Below are 23,952 nucleotides of genomic sequence, written 5' to 3'. Positions count from 1 at the left end.
TCAGGTTTCATGCTATTCTTATGTTTTCCAAAACAAGGAGGTAAAGCAGATTTCTTCTGAGACCACACAGCTAGTATGGGACAGAAATGAGATAAGAAGCCAACTAATTCAACCTCCAGTGTTACTCATAAAGTTTTTTTTCCCCCTAATAATGTTAAAACCTATAGAATTTTCATTCACTTTAAGACATATATTCTCAAAGAGACAAAAATTGGTTCTTGGGATGAAAAAAAAATTAGATAATGCAATGTATAGTGGCCCTCCAAAGCTGAACCCTACCCAATAAAATTTTATTCTTTGGTATTAATTTCTCTCACGAGGGAGAAATACAAAGTTAAATTTATTAATTAAATTTAATTTGGTTAAATTTAATTTTTCTCAGGGTGGAGTGTGGTAATGAAAAAAAAGGTTGAGAAAAACACTTTAAGAGGTTTTATAGTTACACTGCAATTTAGGATTACTGTGTTCTATGTGCTTTGTATAGTCCTATTATAGTAGTTACTTGGGGCAAAGTATTTGGAGCCAGATGTTTACAATAAATTCCTGGCTACTCTTTATGCTGTAATTTCATTCTGTCTATCATGGACAGTATCAGAAAACACACTGGTCACTATCATTATTTTACCTATATTGTAGCAAAGAACTTAGCATATTGATGCATGCAATGAAAAGAAATAATTTCGTTAAATTTTTAAGTGCTCAAATAATCCCAAATGTATTGTGGGAATGAGTATCTCAGGGTAGATAAACAGTTACTGAAATTTTTTCCTCAATGTCAGTAGCTCTGTTTGATATCAGCTAATAAGTATATGGTAATGTATTTGAAATTGGCTTCCAAAATCTTATTGGAGGACAATAATAAACACACACAATCAGCTTAGGGCTAAATGAGAGCTGTCTCATGTATACAAATAGATATTTAATTTCTTTAAAAATAAAGCTATTTTTCCTTATGTGGATTTATTTTGTCAAGAGCAAAATATAATGTATCTTTAAATGCTTATAAACTGCTATTGTTAATATGAAAAATGAAAACCCCAAAATAAGTTAATTGCACTTTTTTGGCCATTTATGGAGTGAAAAAAAATTGACTCAAATCAGAAGTTGTCATTCTACTTTTACCAGTACTTACCTAAGGAATCAGAACAAATTACCACCTAATCTGACCTTAGTTTCTTTCATCTTGTCAAAAGAGATTAGAGTTTATTTCCAAGTTTCCTTTTACCTTTCTAGCAGAGTCAGTGCTTCTTATGAGTGTTGTCTTTCTCTTGGACTATAATTACTTTCAGATTTTTTATTTCATTGTTTCCAAAAACAATGCTAGTGCTAGTGCTGGGGCATCTAGGGGCTCAGTCAGTTAAGCGTCCGACTTCAGTTCAGGTCATGACCTTACAGTTTGTGAGTTCGAGCCCACAGTCGGGCTCTGTGCTGACAGCTCAGAGCCTGGAGCCTGCTTCGGATTCTGTGTCTCCCTCTCTCTCTGTTCCTCCCCCACTTGCTCTTTTCTCTCTCTCAAAAATAAATAAAGATTAAAAAAAATTTTTTTTAATAAATAAATAAATAGTGCCAGTGTTTCTAATAGGTAAGAAAAGTAAAAATAGTAAAAAATGGCACTATAAAAGTTGAAGATATGAGAAAAGAAAAGCTGTATATTTTTAATAAAGTTAAATGAAGAAAGCAAGAAAGTTGTGTAAATGGGCAGAGGACTTAAGTTTAATGTTAGCATACAGGCCAACATTATTCATCTAAAAAGATAATTACAGGGGTGCCTGTGTGGCTCAGTCAGTTAAGTGTCCAACTCTTGATTTCGGCTCAGGTCATGATCTCCTGGTTCATGAGTTTGAGTCCAGCGTCAGGCTCCATGCTACAGTACAAAGCCTGCTTGGGATTCTCTCTCCCTGTCCCTCCCTGGCTCACACACTCTTTCATTCATTCATTCACTCTCTCTCTCTCTCTCTCTCAAAATAAATAAGTATACTTAATAAAAAATTTTTTTAATGACTATGAATAAATGCAAGGGATTGGAGATTTTCTTTCCTGGCAACTGTTGACCTCATCAGCAGAAGAAAGATCTGAATGACACAGTGGTCACAGTTTGTCAGAATTTGGCGTGTGAAATACTGAGGTAACAGAGACTTCAACTAAACAGTGAATTGCAATCTAAAATTAACTAAAGTTGACTCTTGAAATACATGGGTCTGAACTGTATAGGTCCACTTACAGCAAATTTTTCTTGATACAGTACTGTAAATGTATTTTCCTTATGATTTTAACTTTTCCTATCTTGCTTTATTATAAAAATATAGTGTATAACACATATATAGAATATGTGTTAATGTTATCAGTAAGGCTTCCAGTTAACAGTAGGCTATTAGTAGTGAAGTTTGGGGGGAATCAAACATTACACATGGATTTTTGACCATGCATGGGGGAGGGGGCCCTAATCCCCATTGTTCAAGGACCAATTGTACTTCTGAGTTTTTTTTAACTTGTAATCAGGTATTATTTCCCCACCAGTTTTCATATCCAACAACTTTAAATGTATGTATTTAAAGCAAATACATACATATATACACATACATACATGTATAAACACATGTATACACACAATTGAACTGGCTTGAATGAAAATCAAATCTATATGGTTATTTTATATAACCATAAAATGGAATGTCAGACTATCTCTTTGGATATAATAACCTTGACTCTATGTTAGAATCACATGGATAGATAGCTTCTCCTTAAATGTTACAATGACATTCCCTTAACCTCTTCTCAGGCTCTTGAGAACAAGGTTATCGTAAGAATTGACTTCCAGATTAAAGACTGGGATATTTTCAAGAGTTAACTCACCCCCTGTGCTGCCCTTGAAAATCTGTGGGCCTGGTCTAGTCCACATAGGGTGAATGCAAAAAGGTGTCTCTTGTTGGTCTCTAGAGTCATCCTCAGAAATAATGGTAAAAAAAAAAATAATGGTAATGAGTGCTAACTCTTCAGCAGGTTACTTCATCTTCCTTACTTATTCCTTACAGCAACCATACAAGGTGTATAATTATTAAAATTTTATAGATAAGGACATTGAAATTGACAGAGGTTAAATTAACATACTTGCTCAAAAATTTTGTTACTAAGGAACAGTCTGTACATTAGCCCAACTTTCACCCCAAAATTCGTGCCTTTAGTTGACTGACAAAAGTCTTCCAACATTAGATGTAGATTGGGACAAATTCTTAGTCTAAAATCACACTTCAATTTCACAGTCACACCATGCTGGGATTAGAAATGAAGAACACAGACTCTGGCCTAAAGTAACATAAGCTAGTAAAAAATATTAAAACAAGATCTATGGGGTACCAGCTGGCCCAGTCAGTGAAGCATCTGACTCTAGATTTCAGCTCAGGCCCTGATCTCAAGGTCGTGAGATCGAGTCCAGCATCAGGCTCCACACTGGGTATGAAGCTTACTTAAGATTCTCTTTCACTCTTCCTCCGCCATTCCCCTGCTCATGTTCACTTTCAAAACAAAACAAACAAAAACAAAGATCTATAACATAGAACTTACCTGGGAGAGTAGAGAACCAAGAATCACAGGAGTCCTAAAATGTATAATGAAGTCTACTCTTCTTGGAAGCCACATACACTAAAGTCATCAGTAAGCGGGTCTACCCTTTCTTTATATTCAAGTTCAAATGTTCACTTTGAATACTTAACAAATTTCCCTCTGGTGCTGAGGAAACCAAAATGGAAAAGGAATCATGAAAACTGCTCCAAGTAAACTTAACGGGACATGAGGTCTCTATGCCTACTGAGAGAAGCTGGGTCATTACTTGGAATGGGAATTATATCAGATAGTCTGCTTGATAGGTTCTTTTACCATGCACCTGTTCCCAGAGTCTTAAATAAAAAAACACTTTATTTTACTTTCTTGGTAGTTTGGACTTGGCACTTTCTTGGTTTAAAAAAAGGCTTAATAAAGTTTAATAAAGAGAAGAATGGGGCGCCTGGCTGGCCCAGTGGGTAGAGCATGAGATTCTTGATCTTGGGGCCAAGTGAGCCCATGTTTTTAAAATTAAAAACAAAATCTTAAAAATTAAAGAAGAAATAAATTACAAAATTCCTGTTAAAACCAATCACCGTGTTGGATCAATTAAAAAATACTCATTCTCTAAATTTAATAAAAATGTAACATTTCTTTAGAGTTCCTAGCAATTAAATTCCAGAAGTATAATATTTAAAATCCTTTTGGTGCATTTACTCCCTTTAAGGAAGGCAACAAACCTAATTTCATTCATTTTTGCAGCAATCACCAAGATTGCATATGTAAATTTCAGTAGGGTTTTAATCTGAATAAAGTACCCCTTTTCAAAGGACCATTCACGAATGGATTAAGAATAACCTTTAACAAGTCCTGATTATTCATGTAAATCAGGTTTTGTTTTGTTTTATGCCAAATTTAGATGGCTGTGGTAACAGTGAAAGATACTCTAGGCTAGAAATAAAAAATACGTCTGTATGACTTGCATTTTAGGCACACTTACTTCATTTTGTTGTTGTTGTTACTCCAACTTTTCTTTACTCTCGAGATAGTAAAACTTGTGTCAGGATTATGAAAGTAACATGAGAACACAAATGTATGTACCTGACAGAACTCAGATTTCTTGAGATTGTCAAACCAGAGGAGGTGTATCTGATGCAAATCCGGTATCCAAGCCTCAAACTGTGACTCTGTGGAGCAGGGAATTCAGTAAGAATCCAGGTAATTTTTGTTTGTTTTTATTTAAAACTGATTACAGAAACTGGAGATAAAGAAGCGGTAGCAGCAACAGGAGTAATGTGAAGGGACCCTGAGTAAGGAAAGTTAGAGAAGCCTTTTGTTATTGTCTGGTCTAAGCTGAATACCCAGAAATGGACAAGAATGCCCAAGGAGATTCTGTTATGTGGGGTGCAGGGAAATTATGAAGTATGACCTTACGATCAGGGCAATATGGCCTGAGCAGACCAAATGATACTTCTTCGGTGAAGAGAGGACAAGAAAACCTCTCAACTGATGTGGAGGTCTGCATAAGGGACAATTTGGGTTTAGAACTGAGAAAGAAAAGGCAGTGAAAAGAAATGAAGCAGTGATATAGGAGCAAACCAGTTACCTGGTAAGTGAAACCTACATAATGTCTAATTGAGTCTAATTTTATTAAACAGAACAGAAATCATGATAATCTCACAAATGAGTGGCACCAACCTACTGGCAAGAGGAATACTACTGGTTAAAGCTGATAATAAACCAAGAGCAACAAAAATATTATTTTCCAACTATGTCCAGAACAGGATAAAAGAGATAATGCTTGAAAACAGGCGATTGACAATGCAGAAAAAAAATCAATCACTGAATTAAGGATAAAATGAACACACTAAAGGAAAATTTAGGTTTAAGATGGATATAGAGTTAGCTCTCTAAAACTTAAAACATCTCCAGGCCTAGAAAAACTATATCAAGTAAAACTTCCAAGTATGAATTGCACCCAGAATTAGCAAGTCTATTTAGTAGTAATTCTGGGCCGTTTATGTCAAATTTTTGTTTAGATGGCTAAAAATATTTGGTCATTCATTTTCACAAACCTTGCAAGATCCATAGCCCTCTCAACTCCAGAGAATGCAGAAGTATTTATTTCCCAAACCTTCATGTAATAGCTGCTGAACAGCGAAACATTACTGGTAATTGAGATTGGGATGTCTGAGATCATTTGTTTCTAGACACTATATGTCAGTAACAATTTTGTTATTCTTTCTTTTTAAAGCACCACACTGTAGTAGCAAAGAAATTAAGAAGCACCTAACAGAATACACAATGATTAATTTTTCCAAAGTCTATCTTAAGCGCACTAAGAATCAGTTAACATAAATATAGCAAATAAGAATGGTGTATTAAGAATAGCTTTCCATGGGGCACCAGGGCGGCTCAGTTGGTTGAGCATCTAACTTCGGCTCAGGTCATGATCTGACGGCTTGTGAGTTTGAGCCCCACATCGGGCTCTGTGTTCACAGCTCAGAGCCTGGAGTCTGCTTTGGATTCTGTGTCCCTCTCTCTGCCCCTCCCTCACTCATGCCGTCTCTCTCTCTCTTTCAAGAATAAATAAAACATTTTTAAAAAAAAATTAAAAGTTTTACAGTAAGTGAAATTGAGTCAGAGAAAGACAAATACCATTATTTCACTCATATGTGAAATTTAAGGAATAAAACAAGGGGGTAAAAAAAAGAGACAAATCAAGAAACAGACTCTTATAGAGAACAAGTGATGATTACCAATGGTGGGTGGGAGGATGGGTTAAATAAATGATGGAAATTAAGTACTGCACTTGTGATCAGCACTGGGTGATATATGGAGTTGTTCAATCACATACATATACAATATAGTGCATACCTGAAACTAATATAACACTGTATGTTAACTGGAATTAAAAACTTAAAAAGCAAAAAAAAAAAAAAGCTTTCCACTGAAAATTCAGTGGTGCTTCAATTACCCTCCAAAACTACACTGGTTGAACAAGGAAAAATTAAGTCCATGAGCATCCAGTTAGTTAGGCTTCTTATTTACCATTTTCCTAGTAAAAAAAATCTTAGAAATTCTGTGGCTTTTTTTTTATAAAGCTTCAGGACAATGCTTCTGGTGACAACTTGATAACTTTAATGATTTCCCAACCTTTCATTAGCCTAGACACACAGAACTTTATTGTTATTTTTTTGGTGAAAACAAGAAATACAGCAGAGTGACAGACTTTTATTTTTCCTTTGAGCACACAGAAGAAGACTAATAAAGTACTTAACGATCCTTGTTTACTTTGACAGAGCAATTCTACAAATACTTACACTGGTTAGGAACATAAAATTCAAGTACAACATTACTATTAGGGCAAGAAATATCAAGACAAAAGAATTGGTTTTCTTTTTGAAATTACTTTCACAAGACACAGCAACAATTTGCAAAATTTCAAGGATCACATTCAAATTATATTTCTAAGAATAGAGCTATATATGAAGACAGACCAGAACAAGCTGATATATTAACGAATATTCACAGGTTTCATACTGCACAGGAAACAAGTTTGATATTTTTGCACATATTCTCAATTATAAGCAAAAAGCAGGCCTGTAAATGTCAATTTCGCCAGCAAGCAAAAATAGAGAAAGGAATTAATAGGATTTTACTCAAACACAGTGAAATAATGAGCATATACCATTAATCTTCTATACAGAAAAGATCACTCCTATAATAACAGAGAGAAAACATCCAGACTTGCATTTTTGCATTTTAGACAAAAATCTACTGGTGAATTCAAGGGAGTTAGGGAAAACTCCTCTAAGTATCCTTTTTAAACATCAACCACTTTGATTCTCCCACCTCTCCTAGGAAAAGCTTCGGGGGCCTCTCCCTCCATTCCCAAAGCTGCAGGGTTCATCGTTCCTGTGCCGTTCCGAGACTACTTGGTTCATTTTGGTTTCTGGGCTCTCACTTCCCGCAGCCTAGAGCACCCTCCCCACTGCTGTACCCAGACCTCCCAAGCACTCATGGAGCTTAGGGCAAGGCCTTCAAAAAGGAGAAAGCAGGTAGTCCTTACCATTACCATATACCACCCAAGTAACAGCCCTGATACACTGCTGTCCCACCTACTGGAACCTGTCCTGGAAATCCAAACAAACTCCACACATCCTCAGGGAGGAACTTTGGCATCTCCCACAATGTACACTGCAGCCTGCTCCCTCATCTGTTGGGAGAGAAGCAGGGAAGGAAATAGGGAAACTGAAGCCTGAAAGCCAAGAAGGCCAGACAACAGGATGGAGGCCCCTGGGCCATGCGAGCAGTAATAAAATAGTACAGAGAATAGAGGTGACCCTCAAAATGCTGCCTTGGGGTTATTTCTAAGTGGTCAAGGCCACCCCCACCAAAATTTCCATGTTTAGGAAAGTGGAGTGAAACTAAGTTTGGCCGCTTTACATCACAACCTTCTCTGCATCTGCCTTGAGTCCATCACTGTGAGGCCCTTCTGTCTTTCCTCCCTGCTTCTCTAACTAAACTCAAGAAACACACAGATTTTGGTAAGTGGACAGGGAAAAGGTGGGGTTGTCAAAATTGGCCCAAAAGAACACTGCTCATAACTAAATAACCTACAGGTCTCCCTTTGAAACTTTTAGACCTTACTAAAGGAAGTAGGGTGGAGGCTTGAGGGCAGAAGAGCACAAGAAGACATGTGGAGTCTATTGTACAGTACCTTTCTCTCTTTGGACACCATCAAGGGTAGAGAAAATTAAACAAAAAGCCCGCTTTGCCAGTTTTGTTTCCTGTCTGCTTCAGAGGAGAGGGAAGTGGGGGAGAGAACAAGGGGGTGGGGGTGGAGGAAAGAGACAAAAAGATGCAGAACAGGCCACACACACCAGGAACACCTTTCCCTCGGTGCCCCCACCCTGGCAACTTTATCATGCTCAGAATGAGTGCAGGAGTTAGAGAAGGGGATACCTAACAAAACTATCTGATTAAGGGTGGTTTGTTGACTCCAGCTCAGAAAGGCTAACTGCTGGAAGTGAACCCCTTCCAGCCTTGCTTTGGGCACTATCACATATGACTGTGCAACCTGCCCCACAGCCAATTGGGTTTATAGGTAACCATTTGATGGCACAAGGGGATTGAGGCACAGTTCCCTGTGTGCTGCCTGGGAGCTTAAGTCCACGGTCAGTTGCTGAGGAGGCAGGCAATGGTGCCTATGCAAAGCTCATCCAGAAGGGTGAGAACAGGTTTGTGTGGGCCATAGCACCAACCCTCATACTCACCAGTACCTGGTCACAAAGCAGAGTGAAAAGAAGATGCAATAACACTGAAAACCTCTCATCTGTTACCTCACTCATGCCTTGTAGCCACCCACTAGCCCCCTTATTCTGCCAGATAGCCAGCAGGGTGGATAGCACAGGCCCAGGGAGGCAGCTGGGAACCAGTTAGTGGTAGCTAGAAATGTCCAGTTTGTGTTGATGGTTGGCATCATCTAGAGTAGTTTCATCTTGCAGCGGTGAAACTCAAAGAATTTGCCATAGAATACATGGTTATCAGGAGGACAGTCAGCATAAAGTATGAAGTCCAGCTAGTTATTTGCAAAGGTACTGCAAGCTTCTTTGTGGTGGAGAACCACTTAAAAAACTAGGAGAAGACCATGGTCATAGACAGGACCCAAGGCATGCAAAGGAAGGCAGTGCCTATCTACAGCATCATGTGCTTGGCATAGAAGCAGTGCAACGCCATGCACTTGAACATGTAACAGGATACAGAAGAGCATGAAGGTCCAGAGGAAGAGGGACACAAACATGTAAGAGTCAATCTTGCAAATGACTGTTGAAGATTTAGGAGAACCAAAGGACAAAATAGTTCAGTGTGAAGAGAAAGCAGATAGAAGACTGCATGCTGTTGGCTAAGCAAAGGTTCAAGGGGAGGTGGTGGGAGACTTGTGCAGGAGCTTCTCACAAGGGCAGCGCTTAGCCAGACTGGAACCTGAAGGACCTGGGGCTCTCCACGGGCTGCCTTGCTGGGTCTCGAATTCCTCGGCGAGGCCCTTCGCCCATCAGGTAGTACTGTAGGGGATTGGGCCACAGTTCTGCTTTGATAATCTCAGCAATCCTGTCGAATTCTAGAAGGCTGTGATCTGAGAACCAGTTGAAGAAACTGGGGATAGTGTTTCCTTCCCGATTCCTGTGGATATGTGACTGGGGGTCTTGGCCCCTGTGCCAGCGGATTGGAGTGGAAAGAGACACCACTCGGCCAGAGGATCTGCGCTCATATTCTTTGACGAGCCCCTCATTTCGGAAATAGGGGTTGCTCTGAAAGATGAACTTGAATTTGCAGCCTGCTCTGGGATGTTTAAGCTCCTCCACCTCCAAATTGATCATGTACCTCATCATGTCTTCATCTTGGCCACTGATCATAGGTGACAGCTGGGGGTGGTTCCGAAAGGCAGTGACCCAGAAACCTGGGATATTTTGGATAATGAAACTTCTGCGCTGCATATGGAGCCTTCGCATCCGGCCAAACTTGCGCTCCAGCTGAAGGAAGGCCCTGTCAGCCTGGGCATTTACATTTGACAGCTCCTGATCGATGGCCTCCAGAGAATCCATGCAGTTATTGATCTTCGGGGCCTTGGCCCGTGACTCCTCTTTCACTCCTCCTACCACCTTTTTTTCCTTCTGCATCACCTTCTTTTCCTCCACCACCTCCTCCGCTACTCCCTCCTTTTCCGTTGCCGCTGAAACGGCGCACTTTTTTGTCGTCATTTCCTTGGCCTTCGCCCCAGGCATCATCTGAGACCCCAACCCCCCTGCGCCACAGGCTTCTAGAGCTTTCTCCCCAGCAGGGCCCCGCGGCTCTCTACGCTGACAGCCATTTTCCTGGCTATTGTCGGTTGCTACCGCGGGGGAGGCTGAAGCAGAGGCTGCTGCCAAGCCTTCCGTCGGAGGGAGACCCTCTTTCTGGCCCGATTTGGTCGCTACACGGCTGCGGCTCCCAAAAACTCGAACGCGGAACACGGGGGCACAGCTCGCGGGGCTCTCGGGGGCGCCTGCCTCCGCGGCGGTCTCCGAGATGCCCTCCTCACCTGTGTCCGCCATCACCTGGGTCGCCTCGGTTTCCTCGCCCCGGCACTGGTTTAGGTCCGGATGTCCTGGGGCATCGTCGGCAGTAGCTACGCCGCAGTCTTTAGCGACAGGAGGATTGCTGCCCTCATCCAGGGTGCTCATTTTGGTAGAAGTCAGATCCGCAGGAGCAGAGCGTCCCTTGTCCTCTGCAGAAGCCGCGCTCCGCCCCAATCCGCTTGTCGCACCACCCCTCTTTTCCACTCTGGAGGATGCTGCTATGGCAACTGGTGACGTCACGGCAGCAGCATCTTCACGTCGCGCGAGAATTCGCTGAACCTAATGATTACGTCAGTCAAGGGTATGCCTTTGTCTTTGTGTTATAAAATAGATGAATTTCGTCTCTCTGGAAAAGATTTGATTTACGTGATTGGGTGCAGACCAAACTCGAACATGTGAGAACTGTGTCAGTGTGCATTTCTAAGGCTCTGTATGTATTTCTAAGACACCTATGCTATTAATTTTTCTCTTAAAATATTTACTTAAAAGGTAAGAAAGGTTATGGTCCAAGTTCATCAGCTCAGAGGGCCGTTCGTGGATGGTAAGGAGGAGTCAGCAATTCACCTGCGTGCCTTTTTTATGAGACTGAGTGCTACCTACTGCGCTAACGAGGCGCCTGCCTGCCTTTTTTAATGTACAGATTCGTGACTATTATCAAAGAATTAAGATGAGCAGAGTTTGATTTTTAAGAAAAGTGTTGCTCTGTTAAGCGATGATTTAAAAAATTAGGAGCAATTGTAAGGGAAGTTTCTCTCATCCTAACAAGACAAAATGATTATTTCAATTTGTTTATGTACTTTGGCCAATACCTATGAAGTGATTGGACAATATTTCCTCATCCCTTTTAACTAATATAAGTAGCAAATGTATTTTCCTTACTTAGAAGTGACATCGCGTGAGCATGCAAATTTAGCCGTTAAGCATTTCTGAAAAAGATGTGATCTCAGGAGATTTTAATTTCCACAATTGTACATAATATATGTTGCTTATCCTTAGGCTGTAATCCTAATCTAAAAGGAGTTCCTGCTTTATAATGCATGTGGGCATGAAGCCAGCAAATACTTGCCAAAATATGCCCCTGTTATAATTTACTGCAGGGCAGAAGCAATAATCAACTGTTTGCAGGCACTGAAACTATTACTTGTCCAAATTAAAATATTTTAAGTAACATTTAAAATGTTAATGTTAAAGTATTTAATTAAAATATTTTAAGTAACATTTAAAATGTTAATGTTAAAGTATTTACTTAAAATTTGTCTATTCAAGTCAGCTCATACAATTCATCTGCTAGTGATGTCGATACTGTGCTATGTGTTGTTTTGTTTGTTGGAGTATGAAAACACTGGTGTTAGTCCTTAGAAAAATGCAAGAGTGAAGGAAAACTTAAATTTTGCATATTTTTGTTTAACATCTTAAATTCATATTAGAAAAATGATTATAATTCTTTTTTTTTATTTTTTTTAACGTTTATTTATTTTTGAGAGAGAGACACAGAGCGTGAACAGGGAAGGGGCAGAGAGAGAGGGAGACACAGAATCTGAAACAGGCTCCAGGCTCTGAGCTGTCAGCACAGAGCCCGACGCGGGGCTCGAAGTCACGGACCACGAGATCATGACCTGAGCAGAAGTCGGACGCTTAACCGACCGAGCCACCCAGGCGCCCCTGATTATAATTCTTTGTAATAGAAACTCCACTACAGAGCCCCCAGATTATGATCACTTTGAAATTGGGACTCAGAAGAGGATCCAGTGAAAAGGAAGCATGTGGGGAAACGGATTTAGAAACAAGCAGCAGCAGGTAGGAGACTGGAGGGAAGTAGTGCAGACCCAGTACAAGTAAGAATGAGGTGTTGATGCAAAAGACACTGACATTAAAGGGAAACACCTTGCCCTGAAGCTTCATAGTTTAGCTCACAAAGGTTTGCAAGAGAATTCGTAAACAATTAAGATATTTTTGTACCCCTAGTCAGCCTACTCAAGGACAGACTGTCCAAATTGACTGCTGCCAACTAATCAGATATCCCACAAAAATTGTGCAAACAAGATTCACTCTTCTCAGACTACAATGATTTTTCTCTCCTTTTTTTTCCTCTTTTAATAAATCCTATTTTGCCTCTGTGGGGTGAAATCAATTAGTAAGCAATGTGCTATCATTAAGTGACTTTGTGACTTTGAGTCACTCTTTGACACTATTCTGCCTTGTTTCCTTTCTTAAAGAGTCTTTGTACTGTGGGAGGATTAATTCTCTAGGATTATAACCTGAGCCAAGAAGCAGAGAAGAGCAAATGCTGAATGAAAGTTCCTTTGCCATAGAAGAAAGAATTTGCTATTTGCAACAGAAAATTATAAAATTACCTGAGGCTACTACCTGTGAACTTTTTTCTCTTGTTGTATATACCAAATTTTTAGAAAGATTTTTACCTCCACTACTTGAAACGTCCCTGTCCATAGCTTTGATTGTTCTTGTCATTGCAATCATTTTCCACTAATAATAGCCTGCCCATTCTTGAAACTCCATTCAAGCCTATCTCGGGAAGATTGCATTAGGCATTTTAATGCATTTAATTTCATAAACAAGGACAGAGGAATCACAGAAAGTTAACTCACTCGTGGTAAGACATATATTAATTGGCAAATTGCCTCCTCCTATCTCCTACGCATAACCTTCCCTTATCATTCTGACAGTCCTATAGCTCTGTGACCTTTGCCACCCAATTTAGTACTTACCTTCTGTCTTTGACTCTCTTGGTTGCTTTATGCAGATCAGTCTCCTCATCCCAGCTGGACAAGGATGGCTGTATAGTGGCTTCATCCTTGGCATCTACAGTGACTATTTCATTGAACATTTTAATGAAATGTGATGATTTGATTTATTTTTTTTATTTTTATTTTTTTTTTATTTAATTTTTTTTTTAACGTTTTTTTTATTTTTGAGACAGAGAGAGACAGAGCATGAACGGGGGAGGAGCAGAGAGAGAGGGAGACACAGAATCGGAAGCAGGCTCCAGGCTCTGAGCCATCAGCCCAGAGCCCGACGCGGGGCTCGAACTCACGGAGCGTGAGATCGTGACCTGAGCTGAAGTCGGATGCTTAACCGACTGAGCCACCCAGGCGCCCCTGTGATGATTTGATTTAAATGTAAATTTTAAAAGGTTTTACCAAAGTGAATAATGTGACTCTGCTAGCATTTCATTTTGAGTTGAGTAGATATATGTATTATAAATAGGAATCATTTGATTTGCATATTAGAATATAGGATTTTTTGGTACACAACAGAGACTGTCCTAATGGCAATTGGCAATAAACCTCACTACAGAAAAAAAGATATATCAGTAACATGATTGTATGAAAAAGCATTTGCAGAAAATGTCGTGAAAAACTAGAAGGTACATTTGCCACAGGACACGGACTTTAACAAAAGTTCAAAAATAAACTAATATAGTCAAACAGGAGTGACTTTACTAAAGTATATAGTAAACACTGGAAAACTTAGGAAACATCCACTGTTATTGCTCTTGAACAGCAAGTTTTTTTCTTTTTTCAGAGCGACATGGTTTCTGGTTCTATATTCATTTTGGCCTACATTTATTTAGTGTCTTCTAAATGTGCTATCTCTTTTAATCCTCAGAACAACCCTGTGAGGTAATAATATTATGACCTCCATTTTACATTACCTCAGAAGGAACTCAAGCAAAGAGAAACTGAGTTGCTTATCCAAGGTCATACAGCAGCAATATAGAGCCACAAGCTGAAACCAGGTAATCTGACTCAAGAACTGTGCACTCATTCATTATATCGTCCTGCAGTTCTACACAATGTATAAAATGCAAAGGTACTTTCTTAGAAATAAGACCATATGACCATCTCAATTTAATGTTAAATCTTATCTTCCTATTCCCCTCTGCCCATCCAGAAAAATACTAACAATTGTTGGGGAAGCACCCAGTTACTAAAAGGAGAAACAGGGGGGCCCCTGGGTGGCTCAGTCGGTTAAGCATCCGACTTCGGCTCAGGTCATGATCTCGCGGTCCGTGAGTTCGAGCCCCACATCAGGCTCTGTGCTGACAGCTCAGAGCCTGTTGCAGATTCTGTGTCTCCCTCTCTCTCTGACCCTCCCCCGTTCATGCTGTCTCTCCCTGTCTCAAAAATAAATAAACGTTAAAAAAAAAATTATAAAAAAAAATTAAAAATAAAAATAAAAGGAGAAACAGGAATTCACGATTCAGTGCCCTACGTCAGCAGTTCTCCATCCATCAAATGTAACATTCCCTTTGTTCATTTGTTTTTTTTATTGGTATTGTGTAGACCTAGTCTTACTAGAGGAGGGCAAAAGATATGGGCTGAAGTTCCAGCTCTGCCTTAACGAGCAATGGAAATTTGGGCAAGTGGTTTGACTTTTTAAAATCTCATTTCCACATTTCGAAAATGGGAAGAATAAGGGGCACCTGGCTGGCTCAGCCAGAGGAGCATGTAACTCTTGGTCTCGGGGTAGTGAGCTCAAGCCTCACGTTGGTTGTAGAGCCTACTTTAAAAAAAAATGGGAATAATAAGATCACCCAACCCATCTTTATTCACTTCTCAGAGTAGTGGGTCAACACTCTACATAGGTGAACCTTCCTTATAAGTTGCTTTCTTTCCTCCACCCTCACCCCCATCTCCATGTGTTTTTTCCTTCTTGTCTTTAAAACTTATTTCATGGAAAAATTAAAAATAAAAAAATAATTATTTCATGGACCATTACAGCCAAAAGATACTTGATTTTCAAACAATTTCCCCTAAATGACCCTTAATGTATGGAAGGAGTTATGGCTCTCTGACTGAATGGGTCACCTCTCCTGGGCTCCAAAGCCCAGAGTTGAGTTGAGCAGCAACAGAGGCATTCTATGGAAATGTTTTTCTTCCTCAGACAGGACGAAGGCATCTTTAGCAGACAGACTCCATGTGTCCAGAGCCAGGTAGACTTGCCAATTCCAACAGAAAGCCGTCCTACTTTTTGGGAAAACAATGGCTGAAGAACAACTAACTTCACATTCAAAGAAGATGCCGAGCTAATTGAATTTCTTGCAGGTAAGAGTCAAGGTTGCATTAGGCATTTTAATACATTTAACTTCATAAACAAGGACACAGGAATCACAGAAAGTTAACTCACTCGTGGTAAGACATATATTAATTGGCAAATTACCTCTGGCTTTGGCACCATCTCAGTGTGGAGATTAATGTGGTGGCCATGAAGATGCACCTTACAGCCCTCCAAATACAGGAAGAATAACGTCCAAGGGCCTGAATGCTGTACCCTGAAATCTGTAGCCTGCTTTGCTTGCATTCAGGCCATACCTCCTGTGAGCTGCTCCAGCCAAGACTGAGTGTGGCTAGAATACATAAGGTAAAACCATTCCTAAAAACTGCGGGACTCAGCTGACCACTGACCTGGGCTGACTCAAGGACTCCTCAATGGCCTCGTGAATCTTCCCTGGATGGCACAGGAGTCTAGGCCACTTCACCCAACTTTCTCTTGCTCTTCTTTTCATTCAGTCAGACTTGCTTCCTGGTCAAAAGTTTCTTCCATCTTTTTTCTGGGCCCCTCCCCATTTCACTCACAGTCATTTCCCCTAGTAATATCTTTGCACATTTAATCCCAGCTTGACCTCTGCTCTTCAGAGGACCCAGATTAACACGTTTAACAGATCATTTAAACGTCTTAGTTTCAATTTTTGTATTTTGCAAATTGGGAGTTGGGGGACAGAGAAGAGCTAAAAGGAGAAAAACTTATTCAGTGTCTACCATGTGCTTTATGTTATTTTACATAATTATCACATCAACTTTCATATGACAGGTGGTACTGCTGTTTTACAGAAAAGGAAGGGGAAGATGAGAGAAATTATATCACTAGTTTAAGATTACTGCAGAGTCTAGATTTGTGCTGAAGCCTATTCTGACTTCAAGGTGTATCTTCTCTACCACTTTCTCTCCTTTTCTAACTGCTTAATTGTGAAGATCAAAAAAGATAACAGATGTGAAAGCACTTTGAAAATGTAAAGATGTGTTACTTCAAAGCCAGAGATGATTATTTCTGTTGCTTGCGGTCAAGACCACTATGTCATATGCAAGCCTGGTGCAAAGTACAAATGTGGGGCTCCTTGTTCAAAATTTATTGAGACTTTGAAGATGGCACAGCAGAGCATTACACCAGGTATGGGACCCATGAACCCAGCCATGGGAACAGCAGAATTATTGAGACAGGGGCAATCAAATTGAGCTTGTAGGAAACTTTCTAGAAGAATAGAAAACATTCTGGGGTGCCTGGGTGGCTCAGTTGGTTGAGCATCCAACTTTGGCTCAGCTCATGATCTCATGGTTCATGAGTTTGAGCCCCGCATCAGGCTCTATGCTGACAGCTCAGAGCCTGGAGCCTGCTTCGGATTCTGTGTCTCCCTCTTTGCCCCTCCACCACTCACACCCTGTCTCTATCTCTCAAAAGTGAATAAACTTTAAAAAAAATTAGAAGAAAAACATTCCTTATAATGAATATTTTATAACTCCTTTTTTCTTTCTTGAAATTCACAAATAGTGTACCATCATTTAAATTTATTTTTTTAGTTTAAGTCATCTCTACACCCAACGTGGGACTCAAACTCATGACCCCCTAGATCAACAGTCAGTCACATACTCTTCTGACTGGGCCAGCCAGGAACCCCAATTTTTTTAAAATTAATATAACATCTTGGTTGTAATATCAAGGAAAAACAAAAGGGAAATAATTCTTAAAATATCTATTTTAATTTATAAATGGTTGGGCATGCCTGTACTAAATGACATGATGAAGTAGTTAGGTGGCTATCCCTATAGAATCACTAGTTCCTTATATATTTTGGAGATTAACCTTTTCAGATATATAGTTTGCAAATATTTTCTCCCATTCTATAGGTTGCCTTTTCACTCTGTTGATTGTGGATAAAATAAAAATTATAAGCATTAGAAAGCTTTGTGTCAGAGTTTAACTGGCAATTGTTTTCATTCTTAGTGTTAGATAACGATGTATCTTACAAGCAGTGTTTAAGAGTAGATGAAATAAGTTGCTTTCAAAAAATGCAGTGTTTAACACAGTGCAGGGAGGTGAGGGGTGTGCCTGGCTGCCTCAGCTGGTAGAATATGCAACTCTTGATCTCAGGGTCTTGAGTTCAAGCCCCATGTTGGGGGTAGAGTTTACTTAAAAAATAACAATAAATAAATAAAAATAAAACAGTGCAAAATGTCTTCATATGTAAAATGGTGCTAGGCTCTAGGCTTAAATAATAATTAATATATTTTTCATCTATATGTTTAACACTGGATAATTACTTTATATGGGGCACTGTTCTCCACACTGCAGGATCTAGCATCCCTATTGTCCCTAATGAATACCAATCTCACTTGCATCCATTGTAATAATCAAAATAGCTGGCAAATTTCCCAGACACCATAGGGGGAAGTACACATATACATTGATAATCAGTTTTTTAAATGCCTGTGAATATGACATGGTATTCTCATTCCTGGTCACTAGAGGGAGAAAGTAGTCTTTAAAATGATAATCTGGGGGCGCCTGGGTGGCTCAGTCCGTTAAGCGTCCGACTTCAGCTCAGGTCACGATCGATCTCACGGTCCGGTGAGTTCGAGCCCCGCGTCGGGCTCTGGGCTGATGGCTCAGAGCCTGGAGCCTGCTTCAGATTCTGTGTCTCCCCCTCTCTCTGCCCCTCCCCAGTTCGTGCTCTGTCTCTCTCTGTCCCAAAAATAAATTAAAAAAAACGTTAAAAAAAAAAAATTTTAAATGATAATCTGACTAGTTTGTCAGCCTTTTAGGTTAAAGTTAAAACTGCTCTGGAAAAAAAAAAAATTAAACTGCTCTGAAGAGAATATTTATGATAATTTTATATACCATACATTCATAAAACAACTGTGGCATGAATTTTCAACGTATGTTTTATGCTGTGTATACTATTAGAATTGAATCATAATCTTTATTATACTTAAGCTATCACTGTTACAAAATTAAAATTTTCTCAGACAAGCTCATTTAGTTATGATGCCTCCCATGATAATATTTAGCCAAAAAACAAGATTATATAGTGTTGCTTTCCTCAATCATTAGAGAAATCAGAGACAAAGTCTGTGACCTGAATGACCTCACACCTTTGTATGCTGAGTGTGATAGGTAATTTTATGTGTCGATTTGACTGGGCCAGGGGGTGCCCAGACTAAGTATTATTTCTGAATGTGTCTGTGAGGGTGTTTGTGGAATTAGCATTCGAATTGGTGGACTCAAGAAAGTAGATTGCCCTTCCCAACATGGGTGGGCATCATCCAGTCCGTTGAGGGCCTAGATAGAACAAAAAGGTAGAGAAAAGGAGGAATTTGCCTCTTTTGCTTCCTCCCTGAGTACTTGAGCTAGGACATGAGTCTTCTACTGCCTTTGACTGGTCTTTACACCATCAGCTCACTTGGTTCTTAGGCCTTAGGACTCAGACTGGAATTATACTACATCACTCAGCTTTCCTGGGTTTCCAGCTTGCATGTGGCAGATTGTGACACTGCTCAGTAGACCTCCCTAATCACATGAGCCATTTCCTCATATAAATCTCTTCCTATTGACCCTATTTCTGTAGAGAACTGGGAAACTATATTTCTGTAGTATACTGGGTAAAGAGCATGCATTGGAATCAGACAGTTCTGGCTTCATGTCTCAGTTGTGCCACATACAGGCAGTTCAGTTTGAGCAGGTCACTTGACTTCTCTGAGCCATAAGCTCCTCAAATATGGAATGAATATAATAAAACTTAAGTTACAGAACTGTTAGGAAGATGAAATATTTGCAAAATGTTCATCCCAATGGCTTTCAGTAAATAAAAGCTGACTTGATACTTTTTATTATTTTTATGCTAAGATTTACCTACATGAAATAGACTATAGTGCAGACAACATAAAATCAATGTCAAATTCTGTTATAAAACTGTAAGTGTATAGAAGTTCAAAGATGAAATACATCCATAAATAATGGAGCAGTAAGTGAAAGAAAGGAGAGTTGAATTGGACCATGTAGGATACAATTTGGATAACATGAAAAAGATATAAAACACTGGGACATAGTAATAATACTTGACCACTGTGTTCCAGTTACTTTTTTTAAAAGATTTTATTTTTGAGTAATCTGTACACCCACTGTGGGGCTCGAACTCACAACCCTGAGATCAAGAATCACATGCTCTTCTGACTCAGCCAGCCAGGTGCCTTTGTTCCAGTTACTTCTAAATGATTTTGGATATATGGTATTTCCAGTTCATAGGAAAAAAATGTTTTGCTGGCACTAAAATAAAATGCTTCACCACATTTTTTTTCACATAATATTATTTTAAAGACTTTATAAAATAATTTTTAAAAATTAGTTACATGAAATCTATGCTTTTAATAGGTAATTGGAGAGGATTCATCAAAATTGACCTCAGAGTAAACTTGAAGAAGTTTGACCATTACTTAAAATGATTGATTACAACAGCACCTAGACTACCATGTACTAGACTCCTCTCAACACAACTCCTTATTGTGCTAAGAGAAGTTAGAGCTTGGTTAAGAGGATAACAATTAAGTATGAAGTGCTGTTATAAGTAATCACCCAATTGACTCAAACCTCAATAAATACACATTCTTTGCATTTCATAGTGATAATGACAGTTCTGTCTACATCTCAGCAAATTCCAGAAAGATATTAAAACATTTGAACTACTTTGGCTAACTCTGTTCTTCTGAAGGAAAGTAAAACCAAGCAGTTTAATTCAGACAGTAAGTATCAAGAATTGTATTTTTAAATACAGGAAACAGTTATAATCTGATGGAGCTTAGAAAACCTGTATTATTTAACATATACAAAGATAAATGAACAGATATATAAAGGTAAATAAATGCATCCCTTTTGAAAGCCATTCATGAATAGATTGGGAATATTAAAGCTAAACTATTTATACTTAATTAGGATTTAAATGTCTTTATGCTAAAATTACAGGTTGCTGCAATATGGTGAGATGTGCCCTAGCTTGAAATAAGGAACCCTAACTGAATACAACCTGTGTTACTTATATCTAAATTAATACACTTCAATTTGCTAAGCTTCTATTTCCCTATCATATGGGGATAGTGATATAAAAACTGTAGGATTACACATGTAAAATGAGAGCATACATGGAAATTCCTGATAGTTCTAACAATCTGCTGAGAAGACTTTGAAGACAGAGGTGTGTACTTGGAGCAGAATTAGATACCTGAGGCTCAAATTGTGACTCCGTGGGGTAGAGAACTCAAATGTCATTAAGAATATAGGTAAATATTGGGGTGCCTGGGTGGCTCAGTCGGTTAAGTGTCCGACTTCGGCTCAGGTCATGATCTCGCAGTCCGTGAGTTCAAGCCCCGCGTCGGGCTCTGTGCTGACAGCTCAGAGCCTGGAGCCTATTTCGGATTCTGTGTCTCCCTCTCTCTCTGACCCTCCCCCGTTCATGCTCTGTCTCTCTCTGTCTCAAAAATAAATAAACGTTAAAAAAAAATTAAAAAAAAAAAAGAATATAGGTAAATATCTTGTTTTTAAACTTTTTTAATATTTGTTTATTTTTTGAAAGCGAGAGAGAGTGTGTGAGAGGGAGAGGGCAGAGAGAGAAGGAGGGACAGAATTTGAAGCAGGCTTCAGGCTCTGAATTGGCAGCACAGAGTCCAACACGGGGCTCAAACTCAAACCGCGAGACCATGACCTGAGCCAGAGTCAGTCGTGGAACCAACTGAACCACCCAGGCGCCCCTTGTTTTGTTTTTATAATGAGAACTGAATTCAGGAAACTAAGAGATAAAGCAAGAACAGCAATGGGGTTTAGGGCAATGATTCCCAAACATTAGTATGCATCAGAATTAACCTGGATTGCTAGTTAAACTACAGTTGCTAGACTCTACTTCCAGAGTTTGAGTCTATAGAGAAGGAGTGGGGTTCTTGTATTTGCATTTCTAACAAGATTCAGGTGAGTCTCACGCTGCTTTTCTGGGGGCCACCCTTCACAATCTGCTGTGTTAGGGTAATAGAGACTGGTAAGTTGAAGCTGGAGTCAGAGAGAAGGGTCCAAGTAAAGAAGGTCAGAGAATCATCTTGTAGACATCTAAATTTGCAGAAATAAAAAGGGAAAAACGGAGATTATTATTGAATAAGTATATGAGTACTACTTACAGGTCAATATGAGCAGATTCAACTTCTTCAGTGACTAGAGGATGACAGCCTCTTAGTTTGTATGTTAAGGAAATCTCTAGAGAGATCAACTTTTGCCCAGAATTGAAGGTGTAAAGTAACCAAAAAAAAAAAAAAGTAATCCTAAAATTGGGATTAGAAATGAAATTATACAGCAATAAGAACTTGCAAACAAGGTCATACAAGTAGAGTCAACAACTTGTATTTAAGCACTGAAGAAAAGTAAAAATAGCAGAAATGGGCAAATAGAATTCCATTTTTTGAATTGATGACAATAATTTTAAGTCTGTTATTTAATGAGGTTATAACTTACACTAAAATGCATGGATCTTGATTGTACAACTTGACAAGTTTTGACAAATAGATACATCTGTGTTATCATCAGCCGAATCCAGCATTACTATCACCCAACAGTTGGCTCATGTTTCTTTCTCATTACTAACCCTGAGGGAACCACTCTTTGGATTTCTATCACCATAGATAAGTTTTCCATGCTATCCAACTTCACATATATGGAATTACATAGTATGCACTCTCTTGTCTGACATCTTTCATTGACCAATGATTCTGAAATTGTTGCATGATCAGTAGTTTGTTCCTTCTTGTTGCTGAGTCATGTTCCATTGTATGAATACACCATAATTTATTCATTCACTTGTGATGGACATTGGTTTGTGTCTAGTTTTGAGCTGTTATAAAACTGCTATGAAGGGGCGCCTGGGTGGCGCAGTCGGTTAAGCGTCTGACTTCAGCCAGGTCACGATCTCGCGGTCCGTGAGTTCGAGCCCCGCGTCAGGCTCTGGGCTGATGGCTCGGAGCCTGGAGCCTGTTTCCGATTCTGTGTCTCCCTCTCTCTCTGCCCCTCCCCCGTTCATGCTCTGTCTCTCTCTGTCCCAAAAATAAATAAAAAACGTTGGAAAAAAAAAAAAAAAAACTGCTATGAACATTCTTGTGCTGTATGTAAATTATACTTTAATAAAGAAAACAATGACAAATTCCAAAAACAAAAGAAAAACTACTTTTAGGTAACATCTTTGGTGACTTAAATGAGCAAAGAGAGAGGGCTAAGGCAAAAACAACAGTGAGGGGGTAAAGATTAAATATCTGTCACTCAGTGTTAGCCACTATTAATGTGGTCAAGAAAACGCAAATGGATTCAAGCTGGATACGTATGCTGACTAGAAAGCAAATGGAGAACACACTCATTTCCCAATACTAAACTGCCATGAATTCTAGAATCAGAGATTGAATCTTAAAGACATGAAGACTTGGAAATGAAGTTACTGTCACACATTCAAAGGCTTACATGTATGGAATCATGCATCCAGTTGCCGTGGCTGATTCTGCAATGCAAACCTTTACTCTATTAGTGGACCTCAAGAAATGTGTGCTGAAATCAAGCCCTGAAAAAGAAGGCTCATATTTCTAGAATTTTGTAGAGGAGTTCATGAATCTCAAAATAAGTTTTAAGTTTCTAGGTTAAGTGGTTATTTTGGGGCAGCGTCCTAATTGGGTCTATCCAGAGCTGTAGGAAGTAACCCAACATCACTGGTAACTCTTCACAATAATATGTGCTTCCTACTTGCCTCCTATAGTCTCCAATTATAAAACAATCTTTAAATATGAGTATTATTATTACCTTGATGGAAATTGATCATCAATTTTACTTTTATTTGTGTACTTTTGTAATATATTTTTTCTATCTTTGACAACTGATGAAAATAAGCTGTACAACATTTTAAATATTTCTCCAACTTTTTGATTTGAAAAGTTTCAAACCCACAGTTGAAACAGTAATATCAAAATAGTAATACTGCCATTAAAAAAAAAAAGAGTGAAAGTAAAAAGATTACTAAGAAGTTGTTTCCTTTTTTGACAGGGGAATTTGAAAGACAAAGTGTATCAGTTATTAGGACTGCATCTGGGAGGAATGGCACACTTTCTCATCCCTAAGCATGGAGGGGGCTAATTAATTACCTGATTTCTGAAGAGGTACCAAGTGTGCTTGCTGATGCCCTAGGAGAAAGTTAAAATGTATGTGTGGT

At 39.1% G+C, this 23,952-nt stretch overlaps 1 protein-coding gene and 1 long non-coding RNA gene across 5 annotated transcripts; one reads left to right on the top strand and one right to left on the bottom strand.

The window, feature by feature from the left end:
* Positions 1-6,751: 6,751 nt before the first annotated feature.
* Positions 6,752-10,863, bottom strand: TSPYL4 (TSPY like 4). Its single transcript, XM_019438936.2, has one exon. The coding sequence runs from the start codon at positions 10,761-10,763 to the stop codon at positions 9,510-9,512; it is 1,254 nt and encodes a 417-aa protein (XP_019294481.1). The 5' UTR covers positions 10,764-10,863; the 3' UTR covers positions 6,752-9,509.
* A 78-nt stretch (positions 10,864-10,941) lies between these two features.
* Positions 10,942-23,952, top strand: LOC109260609 (uncharacterized). Of its 4 annotated transcripts, XR_002077082.2 has the most exons (5): positions 12,192-12,455; positions 14,286-14,415; positions 15,564-15,724; positions 20,351-20,470; positions 23,787-23,952. It is a non-coding gene; the product is annotated as an uncharacterized LOC109260609 (long non-coding RNA). The 4 variants fall into 4 exon arrangements; XR_002077085.2 differs by lacking the exons at positions 12,192-12,455; positions 20,351-20,470 and adding an exon at positions 10,942-11,053; XR_002077084.2 differs by lacking the exons at positions 20,351-20,470; positions 23,787-23,952 and adding an exon at positions 21,298-22,561 and having other exon boundaries at positions 12,198-12,455.

This window comes from Panthera pardus, unplaced genomic scaffold (assembly GCF_024362965.1).
Source record: "Panthera pardus isolate Hobbes unplaced genomic scaffold, ASM2436296v1 HiC_scaffold_17, whole genome shotgun sequence".
Classification (NCBI taxonomy): Eukaryota; Metazoa; Chordata; class Mammalia; order Carnivora; family Felidae; genus Panthera; species Panthera pardus.
Note: the sequence above shows the minus strand (reverse complement) of the source record. Positions and strands in the feature narration are given on the sequence as shown.

Bases quoted from the DNA above. Each gene is read 5' to 3' on its own strand.
- TSPYL4 (XM_019438936.2), bottom strand. From the start codon at position 10,763: ATGAGCACCCTGGATGAGGGCAGCAATCCTCCTGTCGCTAAAGACTGC.